Raw genomic sequence first — 25,614 nt, forward strand, 5'->3', positions numbered from 1 at the left:
TTGCTTTTGTTTAAAGCTTATCTTCCTTTTCTCCCTGCTAATGTCTTATTCCTCTATATTTTCAAGAAGAAAGAAATTACAGAAAGGAGTTGTTTTACTTTCCAGTAAAGCTCAGCATAATATCAAGGATAATTTTTTTTTTTTTAAGATTTTACATGTGACCATATTTCCCACTCTTGAATTCCAAAATAAGGGTATGTTTGCTGTGGAAATACTCATTCTATGAGATTATTCTCAGTAATAGTTATTTTTGCTTTTTGGTATAATTCTGCTACTGCTATAAAGTGCTTAATTATCTGTGTTCTCTTCTTTAAGGGTGTATAGATTTGCCCTTAAAGTTTATATTCTAAGTAAGTTATTTCCACAGCTAAAGGTAATACCTGCTATAGCTGTTAATATATTGAGTCTGGTTAGGATTTTTTCTTTTTTTTAAGTGATACTCATCATGTTTTCAAAAGTAGAGCATAGGTATGGCTTTACTTCATGGATTAGACAATGGTGTACTAATTAAATATGAAGGTCTCTAAGTCATTTGATTAAGATCAGGTGTACTTTATGTAGGTTTCTTCTCTTCTTTGTATCTTGCAATGAATGTCAAAGAATGAAGGCTATATGAACTTCCCCTTTGGTGTAAAGAATTTCAGTTGTGGGTTTTTTTTTCCCCCTGAGATCTCCCTTAGTGCTTTTGTTTTGATTTCTTCCTAATTAAAAAGGAAAACCCTACTAATATAGAAAAGACCAGGTTAATTGTTTTCAGTTTATAGACAAAGTGATTTTTATATTAAATAACACTCACTTAGGAGGAAGTTAGATTTCAAAGCAGAGGGCCATTTTCTCCTAATATTCTTTACCTTTATGGTATATAAAGTGAGTCTGAGTACATCAGGGAGTTGAAAATATAAAGAGTAAGTTGAGTTTTCAGAAGAGGGATTTGAAAAATGGAGAACAATTGATTTTTCAAAAAGATGCACAGAATGATGAAAAGTTGGCTTGTAGGACTTTAAAATATTAAAAATAAAAACGGGAAGAAAAAATTAATCACCAGTAGATGTAAAAAAGTTAAGCTTTGGCATCTGTGGCAGATGCTGAAAGAGAGATAGATTAATGTATACTTAGAGTTAAAAGGAAATTGAATAGGCAAATTTTAATGCACTCTTAACATTTTTTAAAAACATTATTTGTTAAATTGCTAAGACATTGGCCAGCAAATTGTATGACATCTGTTTGATGAAATGTTTGATGTAGTACCATGAGGTGTACTGGAATATTCAAAAAATTTAAAGCTTCTTAATTCTAACTTTCTTTTGGCGTACGACTGTGACTATTAGAAATTATTTTATAAACTATTTGAAGTACCTACTCAGTGATTTTTAAAAATTTAATGATCAGTAGGTGAATCTAGTAGCCTTTGTTTTGGTAGGCAACCTGCAGTTAAGACTTACTGTCACAGAAGCTATTTACGAGGGCAGCATGTACATACTGAACACTCACCTATTACCTTCTGGACACTGAGCTAGGCCCTGGGATATAACGATGAACAGAAAACTGCTTGTCTCTCTGGGAGCTTATTTTCTAGGAGTGAAGACAACAGAGAATAGGCAATTAAAGTAGCAAGTAATGAGTGACAAACAGGGAAATACATGGAGCACCTCAGCAACATGTAACTAAGTCAGTTTTTGGAGATCTTGTGGGATGACTAAACTGTTCTGAAGTATAGGACTAGGGCTGGGTAGAGCAGAGGGCGCAAAGTCCATTGCTCTGGACACGGGGCAGGCTGCCTGTTCTTACAGGTTTATAAGGCGAGAGAGGGACCTGGGGTGCTCAGAGCTGTGGGTGAGGCCCTCCAGTTGTGAATGCATCTCATCTCAGATTATAGTCTTCTAAGGGCAAAAGTTATGTCTCTCACTGTTATATTCTCCACAGCTTCTGGGAAAACAATGGACTTTTCATAAGTGTATAACAAATGAACACTTGCCATTAAAGCTAGGAGTCACATGAATTTGATGGTGAAAATAAATCATTTAGTAACTTTAATAGCATGTTGAGTTTTTAGAATAAAGAGCATTATTACACAAGTAATGTTTGTTATGAAAAATAGACAATTTTTTTTGGCCTATTTTACTCTACAGAATTTTAAAAGATATTTCTGGTTAATGATGGCAGAGTACTGACATCTCTGTTCTCTCTAAACCAACTAAAAATAAGGAGAATAAGAAACAAAAGCAATTCAGTCTTTGATCACCAACAAAACCTTAAAATGAGAATATATGAATTGATGTTATTAGGCATAGTAAAAATTGAACCAGGGCACAAGAGGATGATTTCCTCTGTAGAACTCAGGCTAAGTGAGGGGGCTGCTTTCTCCCAAGTAGTGATAACACCATCAGAACAGAACCAGTAACCCCATACTTGGAATGGCGAAGTTGGTATGTGCATTAGGCTTTCTGAGTGGCAAGAGAGGTGGCATTGAATTCCAGACTGTACTGTCCTATTTTTGCAAGAAGTTTAGAGGAGAAATTGGCAGCCAGCAGCCTTACAGCTGCTGATATTAACATGGAAGAGAAATAAAGCCTAAATTATATCCCTTAAAAATCTGCCATGTGGGCCACCGTGAATTGGGGAGACTAGTCCAGCTTTGGGTCAAGCCTCAAGGGAAGAGTGTTGGTGATTGAGAAACAGTGCAGCATGTGAAAATTAGGAACAAATGTTCCCATTGGTGGAGTTGGGGGTGAGACATGGCTCCTCTGAAACAGGCGTTTAAAGATGAGATACAAAAGCTCAAGAAATAAGTGATAAGACACCAGAAAAAGGTTAAGAGTAAGTGGATGGAACCAGGTAACAAAAAAGAAGAAAAACAAAGTCTATTAAAAAAATAGAAATGAAAGTAACTTTTCAAAACAGCAAATATACACTGTAGCTGGGGATAAGATAGTAAGCTTGAGAAATTTGAGCTATCCAAAATAGGAAAAGTAAAAAGAAAGGCTAGAGAGAGAGTGATAGGTACAGAATACAGTAAATCTAGCATACCAATAATTGATACCCCTGAAGAAGACAAGAGAAAAAATGAAGTGGAAAAAATTTCCAAGACATTAAGGAAGAATTTCCCACAATAGAAGAAGACGTGAAATTCTATCTTTAAATATAGACTTTTATTATGAGGTCATAATTGGGGGAAAAATCAAGCCCCCTATAAAATGAAGATGCTGGTCTCAGACTTGCCATTCATGGAAAGTACAAAGTGAGTAGACAAAACAAATATGATCCAAGGATTTTCTATCCAGGCAAGCTATAGTTTAAGTATAATATCAGTTGACATATATTTTCAAACAGAAGAACCATCACTTAGTTTGTGGAAGTCAGCTCTTAGGGGCTGGGATAGAGAAGAGAGATGAGATTATAAATAACTGTTGAATTAAGAGGTGAATTGAAAACTAAGGTTGAAGGACTAGTGCTTAGCAGTGAATAAATTTAAATATAGAACTAATACTAAAATAGAACTAATACTAAAATGTTATAAAAGTATGACAGTGTAGAAATAATAACATAAGTTAAAAATAGGGGATGGGTACGTAGTTACATAAAATGAAAATTTTTCTTATTCATAACATGAGATAATCAGGATAATGCTAAGTATACTTATTTTCTTACTGCATTCAAAAAAAGCATTCAAAAAGATAAAATTAGGAAGAAATATTTGTCATGTAAGTAAATATGAAATTGTGCATTGGATAACCTCATTAAAATCACACTCAGATTGGAGCAAAAAAGTTGAACCTATTAAGAGATGCATCTAAAATGGGTACTCAATTTTAGTAACTTATTTAGTAAATATTTTAGGACTTTTAGCCATGCAATCTCTGTTGGAACTACTCAGCTCTATTATTATTAGCATGAAAGCAGCCATAGATAACATGGAAATGAATGAATAGGACAGTGTTCCAATAAAACTTTTATTTATAAAAATATATAGTGGGCCAGATTTGTCCTGTAAACCAGTTTACTGACCCATGACCTTAAGTGCCTCAGAAAGCTTAAGAATGTAAAGGTGGGCAAAGACTTTACTGACAAATTGAAACAAAAATATGACAGTCCAGATATTTGTGTCAGGCAAGGTTGAATTCAAGACAAAACATCAACAGAGTTGCATTTCATAGTAAGAGTGACAGTCTAGTGGTCATGATCTCATATATCAAACAATCCAGCCTTAAAATTTATAAAACAAAAACAAGGAGAAACAAATCAGATTATAGTAGGCGATCTTGGTTCATCTGTTCTAACTGTTGGTAGAGCACAAAGACAAAATAAGTAATAACATAGTGGACCTTTAATAGCATGATATATGGTATAAGCAAACAATATACCCTGGTAACAGTGAATACTCTTTTTCAAGCATACCTATTAGGCCCCAAAGAAAGTATCAGTCGAATCCAAGAAGCAGAGATATATGCGGATTGTGCTGTGTATTCTTAACAAGAACTAAAACAAAGGAAAGCATAAAGTGCTGCTGTCTGAAAAAAATAACTGTTGGGTCAAAGGAGAAATTAGAAAGTACTGATAATAAAAATTCTGTGAGTTAGTACCTGTGAAATATTGCTAAAGCAGTACATTCTCAGAGGAAAATTAATAGATGTAAATAAATTAGCAAGCAAGAAAAGAATGAAAATCAGAGAATTCAGTCCAAGAAGTTACAAAAATAATAAAGTAACTAGAAAAAAGCAGAAGGTATTAGCAAAGATACAAGCAGCAACTGATGAATCTGAAAACATACATGGAGGTACCAAAAGAGATTTGTTTGTTTTTAGAGGATGTTGGTAAATAGATTAAACAGATTAAACCCCTATTGAACCTAATCACGAATAAAGGGAGAAAGCACAAATATCACATGCATATATGAATACACACAGAATATGAGAATGAATCAGGTATCTAGGAAACTAAATGTAAGTGGTCACATTGCTGAATTGTATACAGATACATTTGAAAACCTGACCTACTTCACAAACACTCCTCAGCCCAGGCAACCTTCTATTTTTTGAAATACTATATTGAGAAAACTGTAGACCATCATCAAAATACAAAATCCTGCATACTAGGAAGTGTAATTTAGCAACACCTTAAAAGGGCACTACGTGATGACCAAGTTGCTTTCATCCCAGGAACATAAGAAGAGTTCAGTAACAGGAAATAATGAACATCATATTTTAAAAAGTACAGAAGTGGAAAGTGAACATCTCCTTAGAAACTGAAAAAGAATTTAGTAAAATTAACCTTCAGTTCTGAGTTCTTTTAAAAAAAGAAACAACTCTTAATAGGAATTACTCCATTCTTTCTTAACAGGAAATATGTCTTATAAGAAAAGCATTATTCCTACTATTGACTTGAAGCAATTCTCAAATTTAATAAGTTAGGAGGAACAATGGTTGCCATTATTAACATTGAGCAGTTCTAACCAATTCGAATAGGAAAAAAAAAGGTGTATAAAAATTTGGGGGAAATGAGGGAAATCAATCTTGACAGATAGGATTGCATATCTAGAATATGTTAGAGTAAAAAGTGAAAGTTGGCCTTTATAATCCTCCATCCTTGCCCTCAGACTTTTTTGTATAATTCATAAGATATTTTCATACATACAGGTGTATAGGCTGATTTTTTTCATAATAGCAATCAAATTGATTCTGTGAATTGCTATTTGTGTTTACATCCAGTGTACTTTTTCCTGAAGTTCATGTAGGTTTACTTGAATTGATTCATGAAAAATTTGTGTTTGCCAGGTGGATTGTGCAGTCCAAAGAGAGTGTAAAAATTAAACAGCATAGGTTTGCTCTGAAATATTTCCTGTCCTGAACATCCAGACCTTCAGGGCAGCTAAATTAAAATGTTTAGTCCAACTTTTCTTCCTTGCATCCTAATAAAATGAAAAGGGAAAGCCCTTACTTTTGTTTAATGTTAATGTGTGATTAGGTTTACTCAGTAATGAGTGTGATTTTTTATTAACCAAGCTAATATTATTTTAAGTGTTTTTTTTCCTCCTACTAGAGTAAGTGAAATGCTTTTCAAGGGTAATATAACTTCTCTGCCTTTACTTAGCATTGGCAGGTAGAATGTAATCATAGTAAGAATCAACATTTATGAGTAACTTCCACTGGTTTAGTGCTTAACATGATCTAGACATGGTACTTAGTGTGTTACAGGCTTTGTAGCATGTGATCCTTAGAGCAATCTGATCATAACAGCTATTATTATTATCCCTATTTTACAGATAAGAAAACTGAGGTTAGATGATTTGTTCAAAGTAATACTGTCTAAGTGGCAGTTTTCAGACTTGAGAAAACATGTCTTCTGACTCCTCAAGCATTTATGAACCTAATCATTCACTGCTGTAAGGAATTTCATACTCAGTTTTGTAAAGGAGAGAGTAGTTCTAGAGTTTTTCTGTAGCTGGTATCTGACCTGTTCCACCAGCCATTTGGATTGCCCTTTGGAGTGTGGAGAAAGTAGATTAGACCACATCAGTCCTCTATGACCCTGACTTTACAAATTAGTTGATTCATTTTCATTGTAGACTATGTTGTGTTATAGTGTATAAATGCTACTGCTGGACCTTTTGTGTATAGAGAGGTAGGAAGTATAGTTTGATTTCTCCCTTCCATTTTCTTATTAAACCTCCAAAGACTCAGAAGCCATGATTACTGTCCTAATTGAATAATTGGGAGCATCATGTGGTGCAGAGCATTGAACTGAATGGTTGAAGTGTATGTGGTGGGTTCCTAGTCTTTGGGCTCAAGAAGTTAATAGTTTGGATGGGTTGTGGGGGAATGAATATTAGGAAAAACGAGTTTTTTAAATAACAGGAATGTGCTCTTTTTTTTTGTATTTCATAGACACATTTATTACAAATAGCCAAATATATTGCCAACATGTCAAAACATGTGGAATTTCTGAGGGAAGTTTTAGGTGTAAAGAGTTCATTCTGTTGGCACTGTAAAGAGATTTAGGTTCTGAAAATAGGTGTAGCATGTCACCAGTAATGAAATAAAAAGACCTGCCACTTTGTGACATTGGTTTGGTGGGAAGAGCCTTGCTGCTTTGAGGTATTTATAAAACTTAACCAGAGTAAAAGTTCTTTAGTTCATTTTGGGAGGGGTAAGGTAACAATATTTCATAATGCCTCTTATTATTTGAATTCAATATTAGGATGTTGGATTGCAATGAAGAATCCATCCCCTTAGGAAGGGTGATATTCTAGTATTTTACTTCCCAGGTGAGCAAGTTTTATTTATTTCTGTTTGTTAACTAGACCTTTTGATATTTTTGTAGACAATCTGCTTCATCTTGATTCTGCAGCATTCCAAACTGTGGTATCCTTGGGGTTCTCTAAACATTGCTATGGTGCAGAAGATTTAAAATCAGGTATGGCTGTGGGGCCAGAAGTCCCTCAGTGAAATTCTCAACTTAAATCTGACTTATACTCTCTGATTTATCATTTGGATTTCTGTTTTTTTTTTGTGTGGTGGTCTTTTAGCTGATGTTCACAAGGAATAGAGTCACGTGATGTATGAAGGGAAACATATACACTTCTCTGAGGTTGACAATAAGCCCTTGTGCTCATATAGCCCCAAACTGTGCAAGCAGCGGCGACTCAACGGCTACGCTTTCTGTATCAGACACGTTCTGGAGGACAAGACTGCCCCCTTCAAGCAATGTGAATATGTGGCCAAGTATAACAGCCAGCGCTGCACCAACCCCATCCCCAAATCGGAGGATCGTAGGTAAGAATAAAGGGAATCGATTTTTGATTTAATTAGCAGGGTTGGGGTTTTCTGTTTTTTTTCCTGATAAGGTGAGTTTAAATGTTGAGTTTTTTCAGGATAATCTAAGTAAACTTTGGAATGCTTCTAAAGATGAGAGATGGCAATTAAAAAAAAAATGTAGTAAATTTGGAGAATTTTATTTTTTATTTTTATTTTAAATGTTTTCTTCTTTTTTTTTATTGATTTGCAGACTTTGTAGGATTACTTAAAAAAAATCATTGCCCCCCAGTTTGTTGCTTGAAGTCTTGGTACTAAATGTGTTTGGTTTGCAGCCTTGTAAAGTAGTTGCTGGATTCTCTACTTAGTTCTGTCACTTGCCTGAACAAGAGAAATTATAGGAACTGCTTAGGTGTTGTAATCAATGATACTTTGGAATTTTTAAATCTGTGCTTGAAAGGTAGCAATTGGTATGAACATACTGAAAGAATATTCAAAAGAATGATTATTTGAATTATTCAGAAAATTTATTTCTTATCGGACTTCAAAGTAGTGTTTGGCATTGTTTTATAATCTTGCCTCTTTTGGTTAAAAAGAGTTCCATGATAACAAGGAATTATATTTTCATAGTAGGGGTAGACTTTATTGTTAGAATTATGAATTTGTGCTTTGCTGAATATTTTTTTAAATGTGGAGGTGTTTTTAAAGAAGGAGTGTTATGCTAGTTATTCATCTTCCATATTTTTAGGAAAATTCACACTATATTTCACATATAATCATTTTCATGTTTCTTTTTCTTCAATTTTCCAGAAACCATATTGGTCATTGTAGGATATTGCAGAGAAATGCATGCTTATTTTTCGAAAAGTTTATCCTTAGTTGAAAATTTGAACTTTTTACTTCTGTCTTTAAAATATATATATACACCATCGTTGTTTCCTCTGCGTAAGTAAAATGTCATGGATATTAATTGACTGAAAGGGAATCATGTATTTTATATGTCATGGTGAGCAATTTTTACACTTTTAAAGTGAAATAAATAATTTGTGTTGGTAGAGATCCCACCAACATGAGTGTAGTATAATCTGGTATAATTGGGAATACTCCCTTAGAATTTCAAATGAGCATGTAATGCTTCAAATTACAATACCCGAAAGTTAGAAACAGCTGCTTAGTAAGGCAAGGAATAAAACATTAATATCAGATGAGAAAGGGACTGCTGTATTAGGCTAATAAACATATCTGTCCAATTGGTTTTAGCTGATTGAATGTGATAATTCCATACTCTTGCCTTTGTTTAATGTGAAGAATAGATAAACTTGGGTTAATTTTTTTCATCAAGCTCCATTATAAACACACCTCCATAATTTTGTCTTAAATTCAGTTTATTACAGTTGCAGTTGTCAACCTTAGATTTTTTTTCCATTTCAGCTGAAGCAAGTATTAAAAGCTAACAGCAAGAAGTGAGAGTCACTCTGAATTGGTGCAAAATATTAATTATCTGAAGCATATGTCTTCACCTTTATATTTGAAGTAATTTCTTCTTTTTAGAACAAGAGAAGAATGGAAAGGACTTTGGTAGTGCTATGTCAAGAGAAGCTATACTCAATAAATACTGAGTTGTATTTTTTTTTCAAAATTGGTCCAAGACCATATGAATGCAAATGGGATTGATATTTTTATTATTTGTAAGAGTGTTTGAAAATAGATTAAAGCAGACATTCGCAGGAGGTAATGTTCCTATTTTACCTCAAGAAATCCAGGTTGAATTCATGAAATAATATGTCTAAACCGGTGTGTAAATATTGATAGTTAAAACTATACTAATGACATAAGGTAGAAAAGGTTAATATTCTTTTGAAAATAAACTTTCATTATGGTTGATGCAGTTACTCTTTGGATACTAGGGATTTGAGATGGTTTTATGTATTGTTTTAGAAAACAAATTCCCAAGGGCTTTTAATTGACAAAATTATCTGGTTGGTGGTCAGCTAGAGAAAGCTGCATAATATCTGGTGTCTAACTTACCTGGTGTGTATCATGAATGCTAATTTATGGGACTCCACCTTTTTAAAATAGAATATTATTATGTTCAGTAGAAGTATTGGTATAATTAAAAAGTAAAGTCCATTTTCTAGTACACTTTACAGTGGGAAGCTGAGACTCATTACTGTACTTGATTTCTCAGAGATACTAAGTTCGTTATTTTTATATGATATTTTAAATATGCTATAATGTGGTATGTATTTTTAGTAGTATGTATTTGCCAAGAAATTTGTTTCCTGAGTGTTTATTTTTTTTTCCAAACAGCTTAAGATACAATTCACATCACATACAGTTCCCCCGTTGGAAGTGTACAATTCAGTACTTTTTAGTATATTCACAGGATTGTGCACCTATCACCACAGCCTAATTTTACGTTTTCATCTCTCCAAAATGAACCCATTAGCAGTCCCCTGTAAATTTAGACTAGAAATTTATATTTGCATATTTATTTTAAATGTTCATAACTAAGCTCTTCTAATTCCGGTTATGAAGAATTTTCCCTTTTAGAAGAGGTGCAGGGTTTTTTGAGTTCAGACTATATGTTGTGCCAACAGAGTCAAGAATGAGGTTCTACGAGGACTGTACATGCAGATCAGCCTCTGCTCCGTTCCATAATGCAGCTCACAGTAGCCTCATTTACCAGTTCAGGCTGCCCAAATGTAAATGAGCAGGAAAGTTTGATTTCTAAACTAAAAAGAAAAACAACTCATTTCTTTCCACTAAAAAAGCTAATCATTTGTTAACTTGACAATGACTTGAAAACAACCACAAAAAACATTTATTCTTTATTGGGAAGCTTCCTCAGTATAGTTACCTTGAAACCCCTTTCCTTGTCCATAGCTGAATCTATTCTGTTTAGGGGATGTAGCCCAAATCTGCTAGGTACACATATACAGACACACCCTAAAGCTCTCATTGTCTGAAAACTATTAAGGAGTGCCTCTAATTTATTTCTAAGACTGAGCAGCAAAACAGTGTCTCCTGATTATTTGGTGAATCTGTATTTTTAACAGTTATGAAAAAAAATTTTTTGATGAAGCCCAGTGAGTTTGAGGATTGACATTAATTATTTTACTTTATTGCCTTTTTTCCCAAACTGTATTCAGTGGAGATAATGCAGGTGTGCTGCAATAAAAATAGATGCCACTTTCAAATAAGTTTGGGAAACACTGCCAGATGTGTACATCTCTACCTTAGAGTATAATGCCTATTATCATACAAAATGCTTTAAGAAGTTGTTCAGGAGAAATGAACAACAAAATCATTGTCTAATTCTGCTTAAGCCAGCATCTTCCAGATTTAGTTAAGCATGGAATACTGCTTTTACTACATTCTTTTAGCATATTATGGAACTGTGTGAGGAATACCAGTTTGGAAAAATAGTACTTTTCTACTGATTTAAAAGCCTCTACAGGTTCTCAGTGTGGTTTATTGGAATAATATGCATTCTATTTTCTCATTATATAGAAGGATCCTTTCATAGTATTTTAAAAATAGCATTCGCATCACCAAAGTAACCTGCTTGTGGTTGAAGACTAATAGGAGTCTTCATGAGCTTTGATTTTTAGGGTTCAAGTATCAGCCATCACTTTCTAGCTTGGTGGTTTTGGGCAAGTTAATTTAACTTCTGTAAAGTTTAGTTTCTTCATCTCTATAAAGGGCATCATTTTAGTACCTAGTGCATGGAGAAACTAGAGTGACAATCCATGTACTTATATCTGGCTCTTAAGGAACTCATTTCATCTATAATCCCACTAGCCAGTTTTATTATTTATTATTTTACTTTCTCCTTCCCTCTATTGTGTCTGTGTGTGTGTAGAACACACAGTAGATACTTGACATTCTTAAGGATTATGTTGTAAGGTCTTCGTGAATCTCTAGATACTTGAATTGCATTGGCACATAAATTTTTTTCTCCATAGGAGAATGTTAAGTGGTCCTTTAGGCTCTAGGATCCTTTAGGATGAGTTACTTTGTATACTATGAATGGAGAACAAAGCATGTGAGAAGCAATAGCTGGGCCATTCTCCAGGGCCACTCACTGTCTGAATGACTTGCTTCTGTCTGGCAGCCTCTGCACATGTATAGTTCACATACTTGCTTCAGTAAAATTCAGAGACTCTGAGGATTGCTTGAGAGTAATGGAAGTTGTATATATTAAATCCATGAATGCCAAGAGTTACCTATAGTTATGCATTTTTAACATATGAGGACTCACATTTTATAATATGTGGTTTTATATTGTTTTTAAATATGTATCATGAACATTTTCCCATATATATGTGTATTTTTAAAGGTACTGCAACAGCCACTTGCAGGTACTTGGCTTTATCCCGAAAAAAGAGAGGAAGAAAAAGAATGATCCTATAGATGAAGTAAAGGTCAGGCACCAGATGGATACCATGGCCTTCAGCCTAGCGGTGCCCACGTTGGCCCTGAAGATGCCGAATGGACTGGATGGAATGTCTCTCTCTCCACCTGGGGCAAGGGTCCCTCTCCACTACCTGGAAACTGAGTTGGAAGACCCATTTGCTTTCAACGAGGAGGAGGATGACCTGAAGAAAGGGGCAACTGTGAGAAAGAAGCTGCAGAGCAAGTTGGCCCAGAATCGGCAGCGCCAGAGAGAGACCGAGATTTTAAAAGTTCGACAAGAGCACTTTAGTCCCCCTCCTGCCCCTTCACAGCAGCAGCCTCTGCAGCAGCACTCCCACTTGTCACCTTCGCCCACTTCTTTAAAACCTCCAGCGCCAGCGCAGGGTGTAGTCTGCAAGTCACCTCAACCTCAGAACACCAGCCTACCAATGCAGGGAGTGGCCCCCACCACACACACTATAGCACAAGCAAGGCAGTTGTCTCACAAGAGGCCTCTGCCCCTCCTGCCATCCAGTAGGGCTCCCATCGCGGACCCACCCAGGACGGACCGGGTCCTTATGAGAGCCACAGCCTTCTCTCCACACTTCTCTTGTATAAGTCGACTGCAGAGACTGGTGAAACTGTGCACCCAGAAACATCAGTTGGACACTGATCTGTTTCCCCATTTAGGTGAGTTATCATCTCTTTTACCACATCATTTGTGTGCAGTATAACAAAATGTGCCCTTTTGCATGGGGCTTTATTTTCATAACTACCACCAGTATTCTATGGGTAGAAGAACCCCGGGACAGAATGTGCCAATTCAAGATTCTGTACTTAGACCACCTTAAAGTAAATATGCTACTGGAGAGGAGAATAATTGGTGGACAAGATACAGAAATAGGGGTTGGGAATTAGAATTTCAGTTGTAGCTTCTCACGGTAGTAGCAGCATGAAAAGGCAGTTTGTTTGATTGTGTGCCTCTGTGAGATCAGGGCCTGTGTGTCTAATGAAGTCTTCTCCATGACTTATCAGAGGACTTTGGAATAATGATAACATTGTTAATATCTGCCTATAGATTTTTTTTAAAAACTTTTTTTTTTAATTCCCAAAGAATACCTGTTCATGATTTAAAAGTGAAAAAATGAAGATAAAACTTATAATGTAGTCAAATGTCATTCTTTGTTGCTTTTGAGTTTTCTGTCTCACTCAAGAAAATCTCTCTGATCTCAAGTTTATACAGATATTCTCTATTTTCTATTAATACTTTGATTGTTTTGTCTTTGATCATCTAAACTCTTAATTCATGTAGAATATTCATGAATGTGCTATACACTGGGATTCTAACTAACTTTAGGAAAAAATTATTTGTGTGACATTTAGCAATAGGAAAAAGAGAACAGAATGGGAATAGAGGAAGAAGAAATACCAATAAATAAATGAAAACTTCAGTCCTCATAGCAGTGGGGTGGGAAATGCAGATTAAAATGGCAATGAATTACCATAAGATTGGCAAAAATTATATCCACTGTTAATGAGGATATGGGATCGTATGCATTGTTGGTGAGTGATGTGACAATACGTACAAAATAAAAGTATATGGTCAGCAAACTGACTTTTGGGATTCTGTCCAATGAATTAAAAAAGGATCAGATTGTAAGGATATGTGTTCAAGGGTGTTAATTGCCACACTGCTTACAATATTAAAAATCTGCAAATAACTTTTATAACCAATAGTAAATTACTGTATACATGTATTTTTTACAAAGTATTATGCAACTACTTTATAAAAAAGAATATATGAAATCTGTATCTTTTACTTGTGTGCCCATGATGTATTCACAAGTAGAAAAAAATCAAGAGGTATTATCCCGTTTTTGTAAAAATAAAGTAAATAAACAAGGACCATCAGTATGTATGTTGAATCAAGTAAAAGGATAGATTCTTGCCTATTTGGTATGCACATAGGTAAAGTGTGAATGGATATACAGTACCAGGCTATTGACACTGACTACCAAAAGGGAATGGAGTTGGACTGGATATATTTTTAGGGAGATGGGGGTGGTAATTCTTCTTGTATTGTTCTGTATTGTACTAAACTATGTATGACTTTTGGTAATTTAAAAAAACTAATAAGACTTAAAGAAAAAATATTGATAAACAAAAATAATAAATTCTAGCACACACTCTTTATAAATACCCATTTGTTAATACTTTTAACTTATTCTTTTAGATATATATATTTACATTGGTGTATATGTATGTTCTTTTAGATATGTAAAATTCCTGCCACACATAAAGTTTTGTGACCTGTTTTAAATTTTTTTCATGTATTATCAAGTTAGTAATTTTTCAACAACATAATTTGTCCCAGCTGAATTCTTTAAGTTATTTCTAGTTTCTATCATTATAAAAGTGTTATAGCTGTATAGCCTCACAATAAAATAATTCTGTCCATCTTTAATTTTCCTTCAAAAAGATTCCTAGAAGCAGAATTGACAATCTCTCTTTTTTAAAAAAGGTTTTTGATATGAGTTGCCAAATTTTCCTTAAGAATTATTTTGTCAGTTTAACCTTCTTTTAGCAGTATAGGAGAATGATAGTTTCTCTACGTGTTTGCAGCATGGATTATTAGATGATATTAAAAATTTGGTAGAAAATTTGCTGTAACTTGAATACCTTAGATCAGTGTTTCTCAGAATTTTGATTATAGAATCCCTTTATCTTCTGAAAAATTATTGAGGACACCATAGAATTTTTGTGTATATGAGTTGATTCTATTGATATTTATTGAATTAGAAGTATAAATTCAGAAAATTAAAAACACTGATTTGTTTAAAAATAACAAACTGACTACATTTTAGCATGTTCTTTTTATGAAAAATAACTATTTTCCAAAACAAAAACATATAATGAGAAAAGCAGCATTATTTTACATTGTTTATTAGCAAATCTCTATGGTTTGTTAGAAGACAGCTAGATTCTCCTATCTACCTCTGCATTCCATCTGTTGTGATATGCAGTTTTAGTTAGTATATGAAAATATGGCCTTACACAATTGTAGTTGGAAAAGGGCAGAATATTTTAATAGGTTTTTTTCAAATACTTGTGGATATTATTTAATTCTACACCAAAAGTTGACAAGTGATAGTTTTTTTAATTAAGATTTCATTGATATACAATCTTATAAAGGTTTCACATGAGCAACATTGTGGTTTCCACATTCACCCATATTATCAAGGCCCCCCACACCCATTGCAGTCACTATCCATCAGTGTAGTAAGGTGCTGTAGAGTCATTAGACAAGTGGTAGTTTCTTATATTAGTTGCAGTGTGGAATCTGAAATTATATCAAGGGATTTTACATACTGTTACCTTAAAATACACTGATCTATTTTGTATGTTGAATGGACCTGTTACCAATGCATGATTTTGTAATATCACATATTGGTCATTTGAAAATATTGGTTTACTGAGTTATAGAGTTGTTCCAGATGTTGACCTATTTCATTATATAAAGTTTAGAAATCTCATTTGTTAATATTACCACCAATCTCATCAGAAAAGTCTAACTATTAGGAAGTTGTTGTACTGTCAGTGATGAATTCAAGTTTTCAAAAAAACTGAGCTTTTAAAGTGAAAATTTGAATTTTATCATTGGCAACAAATATTTCCCATTGTTTTCCTTAAAGTGACAGTTTCACTGTGTTCATTTTAGAACAACTAACTGCCAAGTAGCCAATTCTTAATAACCACAGTTTGTGTGTCAGCTATTTTTTCAAATAAAAATGGTGTTGAACAAGAACAGTTCAGGTCACAGTTGAAACAATAGTCATGCAAGTACTTTTCTGCAAAACAACCGTCATACTTCTTCATATGCCGCTGAGGTACTCTGTATATGCTTTGCAGTCACATGGAATATTTTAAAGACATATACTCAGAAATCAAGATTTAATAAAATTCACAGCCCTTCATAGTGTTTTATCAAGGACATTCTTGAACTGGTTTTTCTGTTTTTTGTTTCTTTTTATTTAACTGCCAGTCAGGGAGTGAAACATGCATGTATCTATGTAAGGACTACAGTGCAGTCTGGTGCTGCTCCCTTGATTCATGCTGAGAAGTCAGAAGTTTTACCCATCATGGTGGTTTTACCATCAGTGCAAATGTCAACGTAGTGAGAAAGCCAAATAGCATCTTTGTTTTGTTTTGAAGATAATGTTAATCTCAGGGGCTTCTGGAGAGAGTTTCAGGGACCCTTGGGGATCTGCTAACCATACTTTGAGTGAGAACTGCTATTTTGGATTAGTAATATAGTTCTGAATGTTTGTTCATATGCTTTTTGGACATTTGTATTTTTTATTTAGCTTGTCCTTTCAATTTTTTTCATCCATTTTTAAAGTGTTTTTCTCTTTTACTAATTGGTAAGAGTTTTTTATATGTATTTCATGTTTGTTGCAAAGCCTCTCCTCCCTTGCATTTGTTCTTTGCTTTCAATACCTGTTATAATGATAAGGGAATTTAGAAGTTAAAATTTTTTTTGTATTCTTCTTTTAGGATTTTTTTCTTTATGAATTAGTTTTTTTTTTCCTCCTTATTTGGGTTCTTTTCATTCCAGGAATGTAAAAATATAGTCACCTATATTTTCTTTTAAATCTTATTATTATTTATGTTTTAGTCATCAATTTGGAACTCATTAAGCATTAGTTTTGAGGTAGAGATCTACTTTTTTTCCAATGTTTGCCTCATATTCCACCATTTACCTTTACCATCTAAATTTTTATTTATACTTTTAATTAGTTGTAGATGCTAATTTTTTAGCTTTTGAAACTATAGAATATTATGTTGAAAATAATAAAATTTTCTATAATTTTGAAACAAAAAAACCTAAAAACAACAAAAATCTAACAGAAAAACTATTCTTTTTCTTTTTTTTTTTTTTAATTCAGGTATATTAGGGGACTAAGTTTTCAAAACAAAAGTTATTTTGGAGAAACCAGAAATTGTAGTACACTGTTATGACCAAGCATAGTCTGCATTCACATCAGTAAAGAGTACTTAAAGAAAAATGTAGTCTTGGAATTAGCTTTTACAGCCCTGACTGGGCTGGTTATCTCAGTTAGTTACATTAAAACCAGTGATAATGAAGCCAGGATCAAAGGTTAGCTTTATTGGACAGTTAATTTCACAATAGGAGAAACAATTCCATCTTAGTTTTTATGACTTATATCTTGATTTTTTCAGAGAAAATATAGGTGTCTTAGTAGCAGTTACTAGTATCTACAGAAACAATGAAAGATAACTCATGTTCTCATTTCGAAAGTGTCACTTTGTGTTTGAAAGACCTCACCTTGCAACATCCTGAAGCTGATGCTGTTGTGATCACTTAATTAAAATTTTTTAAACAAATGACTAATTATTTTGATTGAGAGACAGTAACTTACGTTTTAAAAAGGTGACCTGACATTTTGGATTGTCATCTTGGAACTAGATTTGAGGTTTTTTTATGCCAGTGGCAATGTGTTACTCAATTTTAAGCATTTATAATTTGCATTTCAGTTAACCTTTTCTTAATTTCCCTATTTGGCACATGGAAATTCATTTAAATTATGAAAAACTATCTGTGAGGTTCTAATGAAGATGGTCTTTTGATTTTGAGGGTCTCAGGAAGGAAGACAATACTAGTTACGAAGGTATCTAAAATTTCATAGTGGTATGAGTATATTAAAGCTATGTAGTCCCACACATAGCTTTATTTATATTTTAGGCTGTGCAACATAGTATTTATCAAGACCTCTTCAAGATAAAAACTTTTAAAAAGTAAAACCCTTATATTGGAAACTAACAATTATCCAATCATTAAAAATAATAACATTTAACAAAATCAGTATTGTTCATACTATACTTACCTACTTTCCCTCTAAACTTGTTTTTCAAAATGGGACACAATGTGGTGGCTATTGTGTTAAGGTTTAAAAGAAACTCAAGCCACATTAGAAATAGGACAACATTGTCATCCTACAAGTGCCTCCAGGGTCCTGCCTAGTGGTTGGGGTCCTTTCACCCAGAGGTGTTGGGAAAGGGGCATGGAGTGTGTCTGCCATTAACAGTTGATTCTAGGGTCTTTCTTTATTGAAGTACAGAGTGACTCCACTGGCATTTTTTTACTTTTTTCTTGCCTGAATGTATATTAGGCTTCTTTTCCCACCATCTTAAATATGTTTCATGGTTTTTTGACATTATTTTAGTATATGATGTTTTGATACTTAAGACATTTTACCCTTTTTTTTGACTTGACCCCTTTCACTTTGTGTTGTTTCTACTCCATTTGTGAAGTGTCTGACAAAAGAAGTTCATTCTCAGAATGTGGTATAATGTCATTATTTTAAACCTGGGGGTATGTCGTACAGTCATTATTAATATCTTTGTCAGAACGGCGGTGAAACTCACCAGGAGGCATGTGTTCATACTGTTAGTACTTGTTGTAGGTATTGGGTTATGGAAGCTTTGTATCCAAACTGTAGGTGAATGTAAATTTGATTAAATTAAAACTATCCTCTCACCTGTCCCAGGGTTGGACTGGTCTGAAGAAAGCGGAGAGGAACTGGACGACTCAGAGCAGGCCTCGCCATACCAGGTTGCATGGTCCATCCGAGAAACCCTCAGATATGAAAGACACACGTAAGTCTTCCTTTTTGTCTTTATTCTTAACTTACCACTGTAGTAGATTAGACTGATTTTTCACTAATATCTTTTTATTTTATTGGATCAGGTTTCATTGTGATGGAGGTAAAATAGATTCCACTTAGAAAGAAATGTACTGTCTTACAAAGCCACTCTTAAGTTTTCTTGGTAGATTTGTTTTTGTACCTTTCCCATCTGTCACTGAAGGAACCAACTGTGATAGGATTTAGAACAGAAAGGGACTTCAGAGATTATCTGATCCCATTTCCTCATTTTATAGAAGAGGAAACTAAGGCCCAGACAGGTTAAGGAACTTCTCTGTGATCTCAGGGCTACATGGAGCCTTACGTCTGATTCTTCATGTCGTCTTTGGCCCTATCCCCACAGTAGCTGGAAATAGTGCTCTTTACTTCACCTCTGTCTTCTTTAATATTTCTTAAGTGCTGAACATTTCTAATGTGCTAAATGTTTTTCAAGATAACCTCATTAGAGGTTCTTGGTATCTACCATATCAAAAAGCTGTAGATTAATTCACAGCCCCTTCAGTGGTAGTGAGAAAGCTGGTTCTCTTTCAGGATACCACCTTTTAGCATCATAGGGATTCACCTGGTGAATCTAACAGTACTGGGATAGATCACTGTCTGGGGCCAAAATATGTATGACTCACACACCCTGGCTAATTATTACTTTTGAAGTATTGTGGTTTTTGTATAAATGTTCAGCAAGTTAGAGGGGAGACCTGTTGTCTACTCTGACTGACTCCTAAAATTTTAAATATCATTGTAGGGACATACACCCTAGGGTTTGATTTTTGAATTTATAAGCTTAAAAAATATGATTTGTAAGTACATTCAGAGGTTTAGAGGACTAATTCTCTAGAGACTAATATATAAACCAAAATGCTGTTTATAGTGAGAAATATCACTAGGGTAGTACAAGTGTCCACTAAGCAAAACTACATGAGAAGCAGATTATAATCCTCAGTTTATTTGGGCATGGATTAGAGCAAGTGTTAGTTGGATTTATTAATGGCCAGTGATTAAACTATAATGTCCTGATGCATCCATTTCCACTCTTGGAATTTATCTCCCATGTCATAGTTCCTGCTTCTCCTATCTCCTACATAGTACTGGAGAATACTATATCCTTTTTTCTCTCCATTTTATATGTCAGTCAAGACTTTTGCTTACCATTAGCATATTCTTGCTTTCATATGGAAGTACAATTGAGCTTAAGCTTTCTTCGTTACAAATACTATCAATCATGCTTCCCAAAGTTGATGCTCATGTCAGTTTAACTTGGATTATTTTGGGTTAATTTTACAAATTGTTAAAAATGAGATAACATAAATGCTTAGCACAATACCTGGTACATGGGAAATGATGATGAATGATAGTCATGATTCCTATTTTCATTCTCAAAGGGACCTGAACATCAGTATTGGGAGTATTTGCTCTTGATGAGGAGCAGTGTGTATTCTGTATCTGCCTTCTATGCTTGCAGTTTTCAGAGTATTACTTTTATTGTTTTAGAGTTGTGATGATCCTCATTTTTCTTCATTTCTGTAGCATTTCACTTTCTTAGCTGCCACTTTTGCTAGCTTGCTTCTTCTTTGCCTCACCGTGGTATCCTGCTTTCCTGGTTCTTCTTGTCCATCAGTGTATTTATCTCTTTTTTACAAGCATTTACCCTTCCTTTTTGCCCAGCCGTCACTTTAATCATGTCCCCTTCATCCTTCTTTCTTCATTCATATAATTACTCACTTATTCAACATATTCTTGTTGAACTCTATTGAGTGCCCCAGATCTGGAACACAATGTTCTTGCCCCCAGTGAAATGGGGATTGAACTGGTTTTCCATCCCTTCTATGCCTGCAACTCCACTTCTGTATCCGCCACTGTGTCCTTTCACAGGAATCTCTTGTCATGTATTTTAAACTACCTATACAATGGCTTTATTCCAATGTCTTGTTGCAGCTACCTGTCATTTATTGTGCTTTCTTATACTTACAGGTACTAAAAAATGGAGAGAATTTGTAGAAAATCAGTTCATTTAAGCAGAAAAAAAAAAACAGTTTGCCCATTTCTCCCATCTCCCACCCCAAACCCCATCTCTGCAGAGAAATTGCCAATTAGTTTCTGTATCTGTGAGCTTGATTTTTTTTTCTAATTCCACCTATTAGATCATACATTATTTGTCTTTCTGTCTGATTTCACTTAGCGTAATCCTTCAGAATCCATCCATGTTTTGTAAAGTGGCAAGATGTTATTTTTTTTATGGCTGAATAATATTGTGTGTGTGTGTGTGTGTGTGTGTGTGTGTACGTGTACGTACCCACACCACATCTTCTTTATCCATTCATCCATGGATGGACACTTAGGTTGATTTCCATATCTTAAATATTGTAAGTAATGTCGCAGTCAACATGGGGGTGCAGCTGTTTTTTTGAGTTAGTGTTTTTGTTTTCTTTGCATAAATACCCAGAAGTGGAATTGCTGAATCATATGGTAGTCCCATTTTTTTTTTTTAATTTAAGAGTAGTTGGTATTATTTTTAACTTTTTGAGGAACCTTGTATTCTGGTCCAGTGTCTGCACCAGTTTACATTCCCACCATCAGTATACCAGTTCCCTTTTCTTCACATCCTCATCAGCACTTGTTATTTCTTGTCTTTTCCAGAATAGCTATACTAACAGGTGAGAGGTGATATCTCATTCTGGTTTTGATTTGCATTGCCTTAATAAGTAATGATAATGAACTTATTTTTATGTAGCTGTTGGCCATCTGTATGTCTTTGGGAAAATGTTTTTCACATCTTCTGCTCATTTTTAAAATTAGATTCTTCTTTGCTGTTGAGTTGGTTGAGTTCATCTTTTTTTTTTTTAAGTATCATTGATATACAATATTATATTCATTTCTAATGTACAACACTGGTTCAATAGTTGCCCATATTATTAAATCCTCACTCCCTCTAGTGTGGTTACTGTCTATCAGTGTAGAAATATGTTAACAGAATCATTGGCTGTATTCTCCATGCTATACTACTGTCCCCATGATCAACTTATATTGTGATTGCCAATTATTGTGCCCCTTTATCTCCCTCTCACTTCCCGACAGCCTGCCCCAACCCCTGCCCCCTTGGTAACCACTAGTCACTTCTCAGCATCTATGAGTCTACTGCTGTTTTGTTCCTTCTGTTTTACTTTGTTTTTATATTCTAAAACAAGTGAAATCATAAGGTATTTGTCTTTCTCTGATGGCTTACTTCACTGATCATAATGCCCTCTATATCTGTCCATGTTGCTGCAAATGGGAAGATTTCTTTTCTTGTTATGACTGAATAATATTCCATTGTGTATATGTACCATATCTTCTTTACCCATTCATCTGTTGACGTTCACTTAGATTGCTTCCATATCTCAGCTATTGCAAATAGTGTGGTGATAAAAGGGTATATATATCTTTTTGAATCAGGAATTTTGTTTTCTTGAGGCAAATTCCTAGAATTGGAATTACTGGATCAAATGGTATTTCTATTTAGTTTTTGAGGAACATTTATACTGCTTCCCACAGCAGTTGCACCAATTTCCATTCCCAACAACAGTGTAGCAGTGATCCCATTTTTCTGCATCCTTGTCCACATTTGTTATTTCTTGTCTTTCAAATAGTGGCCATTCTAACTGGTGAGAGGTGATGTCTCATTGTGGTTTTCATTTGCATTTCCCTGATGATTAATGATGTGGAGCATCTTTTTATGTGCCTTTTGGCCATTTGTATTTCTTCTTTGGAGAAATGTTCAAGTCCTCTGCCCATTTTTTAATTGGGTTGTTTTTTGGGTGTCGAGGCATTCAAGTTTTTGATATATTTTCATTTATGAATATATTCTCCTGTACTGTAGGTTGCCTTTTTGTTCTGTGATGGTGACCTTTGTTGTACAGAAGTTTTTTAGTTTGATGTGGTCCCACTTGTTCATTTTTGAGTTTATGTCCAGGAAAAAATTTCTCATGCTTATGTTCAAGAGATTTTTGCCTATGTTTTCTTCTGAGAGTTTTGTGGCTTCATGTCTTACATTCAAGTTTTTAACCCATTTCAAGTTTACTTTTGCATATGGAGTGAGTAATCCAGTTGCATTCTCTTACATGTAGCTGTCCAGTTTCCCCAACACCATTTATTGAAGAGGCTGTTTTTTCCCCATTGCATATTCATGGCTCCTTTATCATTTATTAATTAACCATATATGCATGAGTTTATATCTGGGCTCTCTATTCTGTTCCATTGATCTATGGGTCTGTTCTTTTGCCAGTACCATACCATTTTGATTACTGTAGCTTTGTACTATAGCCTGAAACCAATGAGCATAATCCCCAGATTTGTTCTTTTCTCAGTATTGCTTTGTGATGTTTGCTTTTTAAATTTGTAAAAATGGGACCACAGCAGCCTTTAGTTTAGTGTTAATTTTACCCCACTACTGAGGCAGTATGCTTCCAAGCAGTCTACTGAGAGCCCGATGTATTACAGATTTTTCCACTTTGGGTGGTGGGAACACAGCTGCAGAGATTTGTTTTGCCTATTCTTCAGAGCTCTGCTCTTTGTATACCTCTCTCCACCCAAGTTCTGCCCTTTGATTCAAACATTTTTTGATTAGTTAGATGTGGATGGTCACACCAAATAAATATCCGTGTCTGAAGTTGATTGTGAAGGATGGGCTAAAGAACAAATTTGTCTTTAGTATATAAGTTGATGTTCAAGTTATGAAAATGAATGAGAATTCCCATAAATGAAATGAGGACTGAGCAGAGAAAGGAAAAGAAGAAAAATAAAGAGCATGTGATGGGAGAAAGCAAGGAGGTAAAAAGATTCAAGGTGAAGGGAAAAGAAAAATAAATGGATTCCTTGCATAAGAGATATCTAAGTGAGATAGGATTGAAAAGTATTTGTTGAATGTGTCTGTATTAATTAACCTAGATTGGATGTTTTTCTTTTTTTATACACTGCTATATTGAATTTGCTATTATTTTTTGTATCTATCATCAATAGGATTTGCCTATAATTCTCCTTTTGCCGTATTGTCCATATGAAATTTTGGTGTCAAGTTTATGCTAGCCTTATTAAATGAGGATATTTCCTCTTTTTCTGATATCTGGAAAATTTTTTGCATGCTTGGAATTATTTTTCCTTTGAATATTGGTAGAGCTTATGTTAAAATTATTTGGTGCAGGAGTTTTCTATATGTGTGTTTAATAAGTGATTTGATTTTAATTAATGGATATGGGACTCTTAATGGATATACTTCCTCTTGAGTCAGTTTTGTAACATAGTTCCAAAAAATTTGTGCTTTTTGATTAAGATTTAAAATGTTTTGGCCTGAAATTTATTATTATATATTCTCTTTTTACTTCCTGTTATCCATAGTTACATATTCCTTTTCATTCCTAATATTTTTACTTTTTTTTTTTTCTTATTGAGTTGATAAATTTTACCAGTTTGCTATTTGTTGGTATTTTCAGAAAACCAGCTTTGATTTTTTTCATCCTTCTTCATTATGTATTTGTGTTCTATTTTGTCGATTTCTGTCTTTATTTTCTACTTTATTTATGTCCATACTGTTGTTTTTTTAAATTTAAGTAGTTAGATGTGAATTTCTTTTTCTTTATCCTCTTTAGGATTTGTTGGGTCCTTCAGTCTGTAGACTGCGATCTTTATTTATTTATTTTTTGTGTTAAGGTATCATTGATACACACTCTTACAAAAGTTTCTCATGAAAAACATTGTGGGTACTACCTTCACCTATATCATCAAGTCCTCCCTGTACCCCACTGAAGTCACTGCCCATCAGTGTAGTAAGATTCCACAGATGTAGACTGCTGTCTTTCGTCAGTTCTGGAAAATTCTCAGCCATTATCTCATGAAATAGTGCCTTTCCCCCATTGTCTTTCTTCTCAGAATCCAGTTGGAACTATGATATACTTTCTCACTCTGTCATCCATCTTTCATATTTTCTTTCCTTGTCTGTACTGTATTCTGTATAAGTTTCTTAGTTTTGTCTTACATCTATGTCTAAGCTTCTGTTAGAACTGTTTATTGAATTTTAAATTTTAGTTATTTTATTTTCTACATCTATGTCTAAGCTTCTATTAGATCTGTTTATTGAATTTTAAATTTTAGTTATTTTCTTTTCCCAGAACTTCTCTTTAGTTCTTTTTCATATCAACTTGCCATTTATTCATATTCTTAAGGCCCTCTTTTATTTCTTGAAATATCTTACCCATACTTGTTTCATATTCAATGTCTGATCATTCCAATATCTAAAATTATCTGTCTCTTGTTTCTGTCAGCTGTTTACTCCACATACCTTGTTTTCCTTTGGTGTTTGTGAAGATTTAATGTTTTTTATAGTTAAAGTTTTAAGGAAAATTGTCTGTGAGAATTTTTTTAATGCTAGGGTGAAAGTGGGTTCTCCCAGAGAGGATTTATATTTGCTTCTGTAAAGCACTTAGAAACACTATTAGTCTGAGACCATTAAAAAAAAAAAGTGGCAAAATATACATAACATAAAATTTACCATTTTAATCATTTTTAGTTGTACAGTTCAGTGGCATTATGTGCATTCACATTATAGTACAATCACCACCTCTCAATCTCAAAACTTTTTCACCTTCTTAAGCCAAAACTGTACCCATTAAACAAAAGTTCCCCATCTTCCTCTCCCCACCCCCTGGCAACTACCATTCTACTTTCTCTCTGTTAGTGTGACTGCTCTAGGTAACTCATGTAAGTGGAATCATATA

General features: G+C 34.1%; 1 protein-coding gene across 8 annotated transcripts in view; it reads left to right on the forward strand.

Annotated features, from left to right (window-relative positions):
- The window catches only part of INO80D (INO80 complex subunit D), a 75,901-nt gene that overhangs the window by 7,590 nt on the left and 42,697 nt on the right, over positions 1 to 25,614 (forward strand). For 4 of the 8 annotated variants that reach the window (XM_036927949.2, XM_036927947.2, XM_036927954.2 and 1 more), the window contains exons 2-5: positions 7,318 to 7,410; positions 7,523 to 7,769; positions 12,091 to 12,836; positions 18,716 to 18,824. In XM_036927949.2, coding sequence (XP_036783844.1) covers positions 7,552 to 7,769; positions 12,091 to 12,836; positions 18,716 to 18,824 — 1,073 coding nt within the window. In that variant the 5' untranslated portion in view covers positions 7,318 to 7,410; positions 7,523 to 7,551. The remainder of the gene's footprint in view (positions 1 to 7,317; positions 7,411 to 7,522; positions 7,770 to 12,090; positions 12,837 to 18,715; positions 18,825 to 25,614) is intronic. The other 4 variants (XM_057503655.1, XM_057503654.1, XM_036927952.2 and 1 more) reach the window with 2 other exon arrangements.

The sequence above is a fragment of the Manis pentadactyla genome, chromosome 6 (genome assembly GCF_030020395.1).
Source record: "Manis pentadactyla isolate mManPen7 chromosome 6, mManPen7.hap1, whole genome shotgun sequence".
NCBI classification, from domain to species: domain Eukaryota; kingdom Metazoa; phylum Chordata; class Mammalia; order Pholidota; family Manidae; genus Manis; species Manis pentadactyla.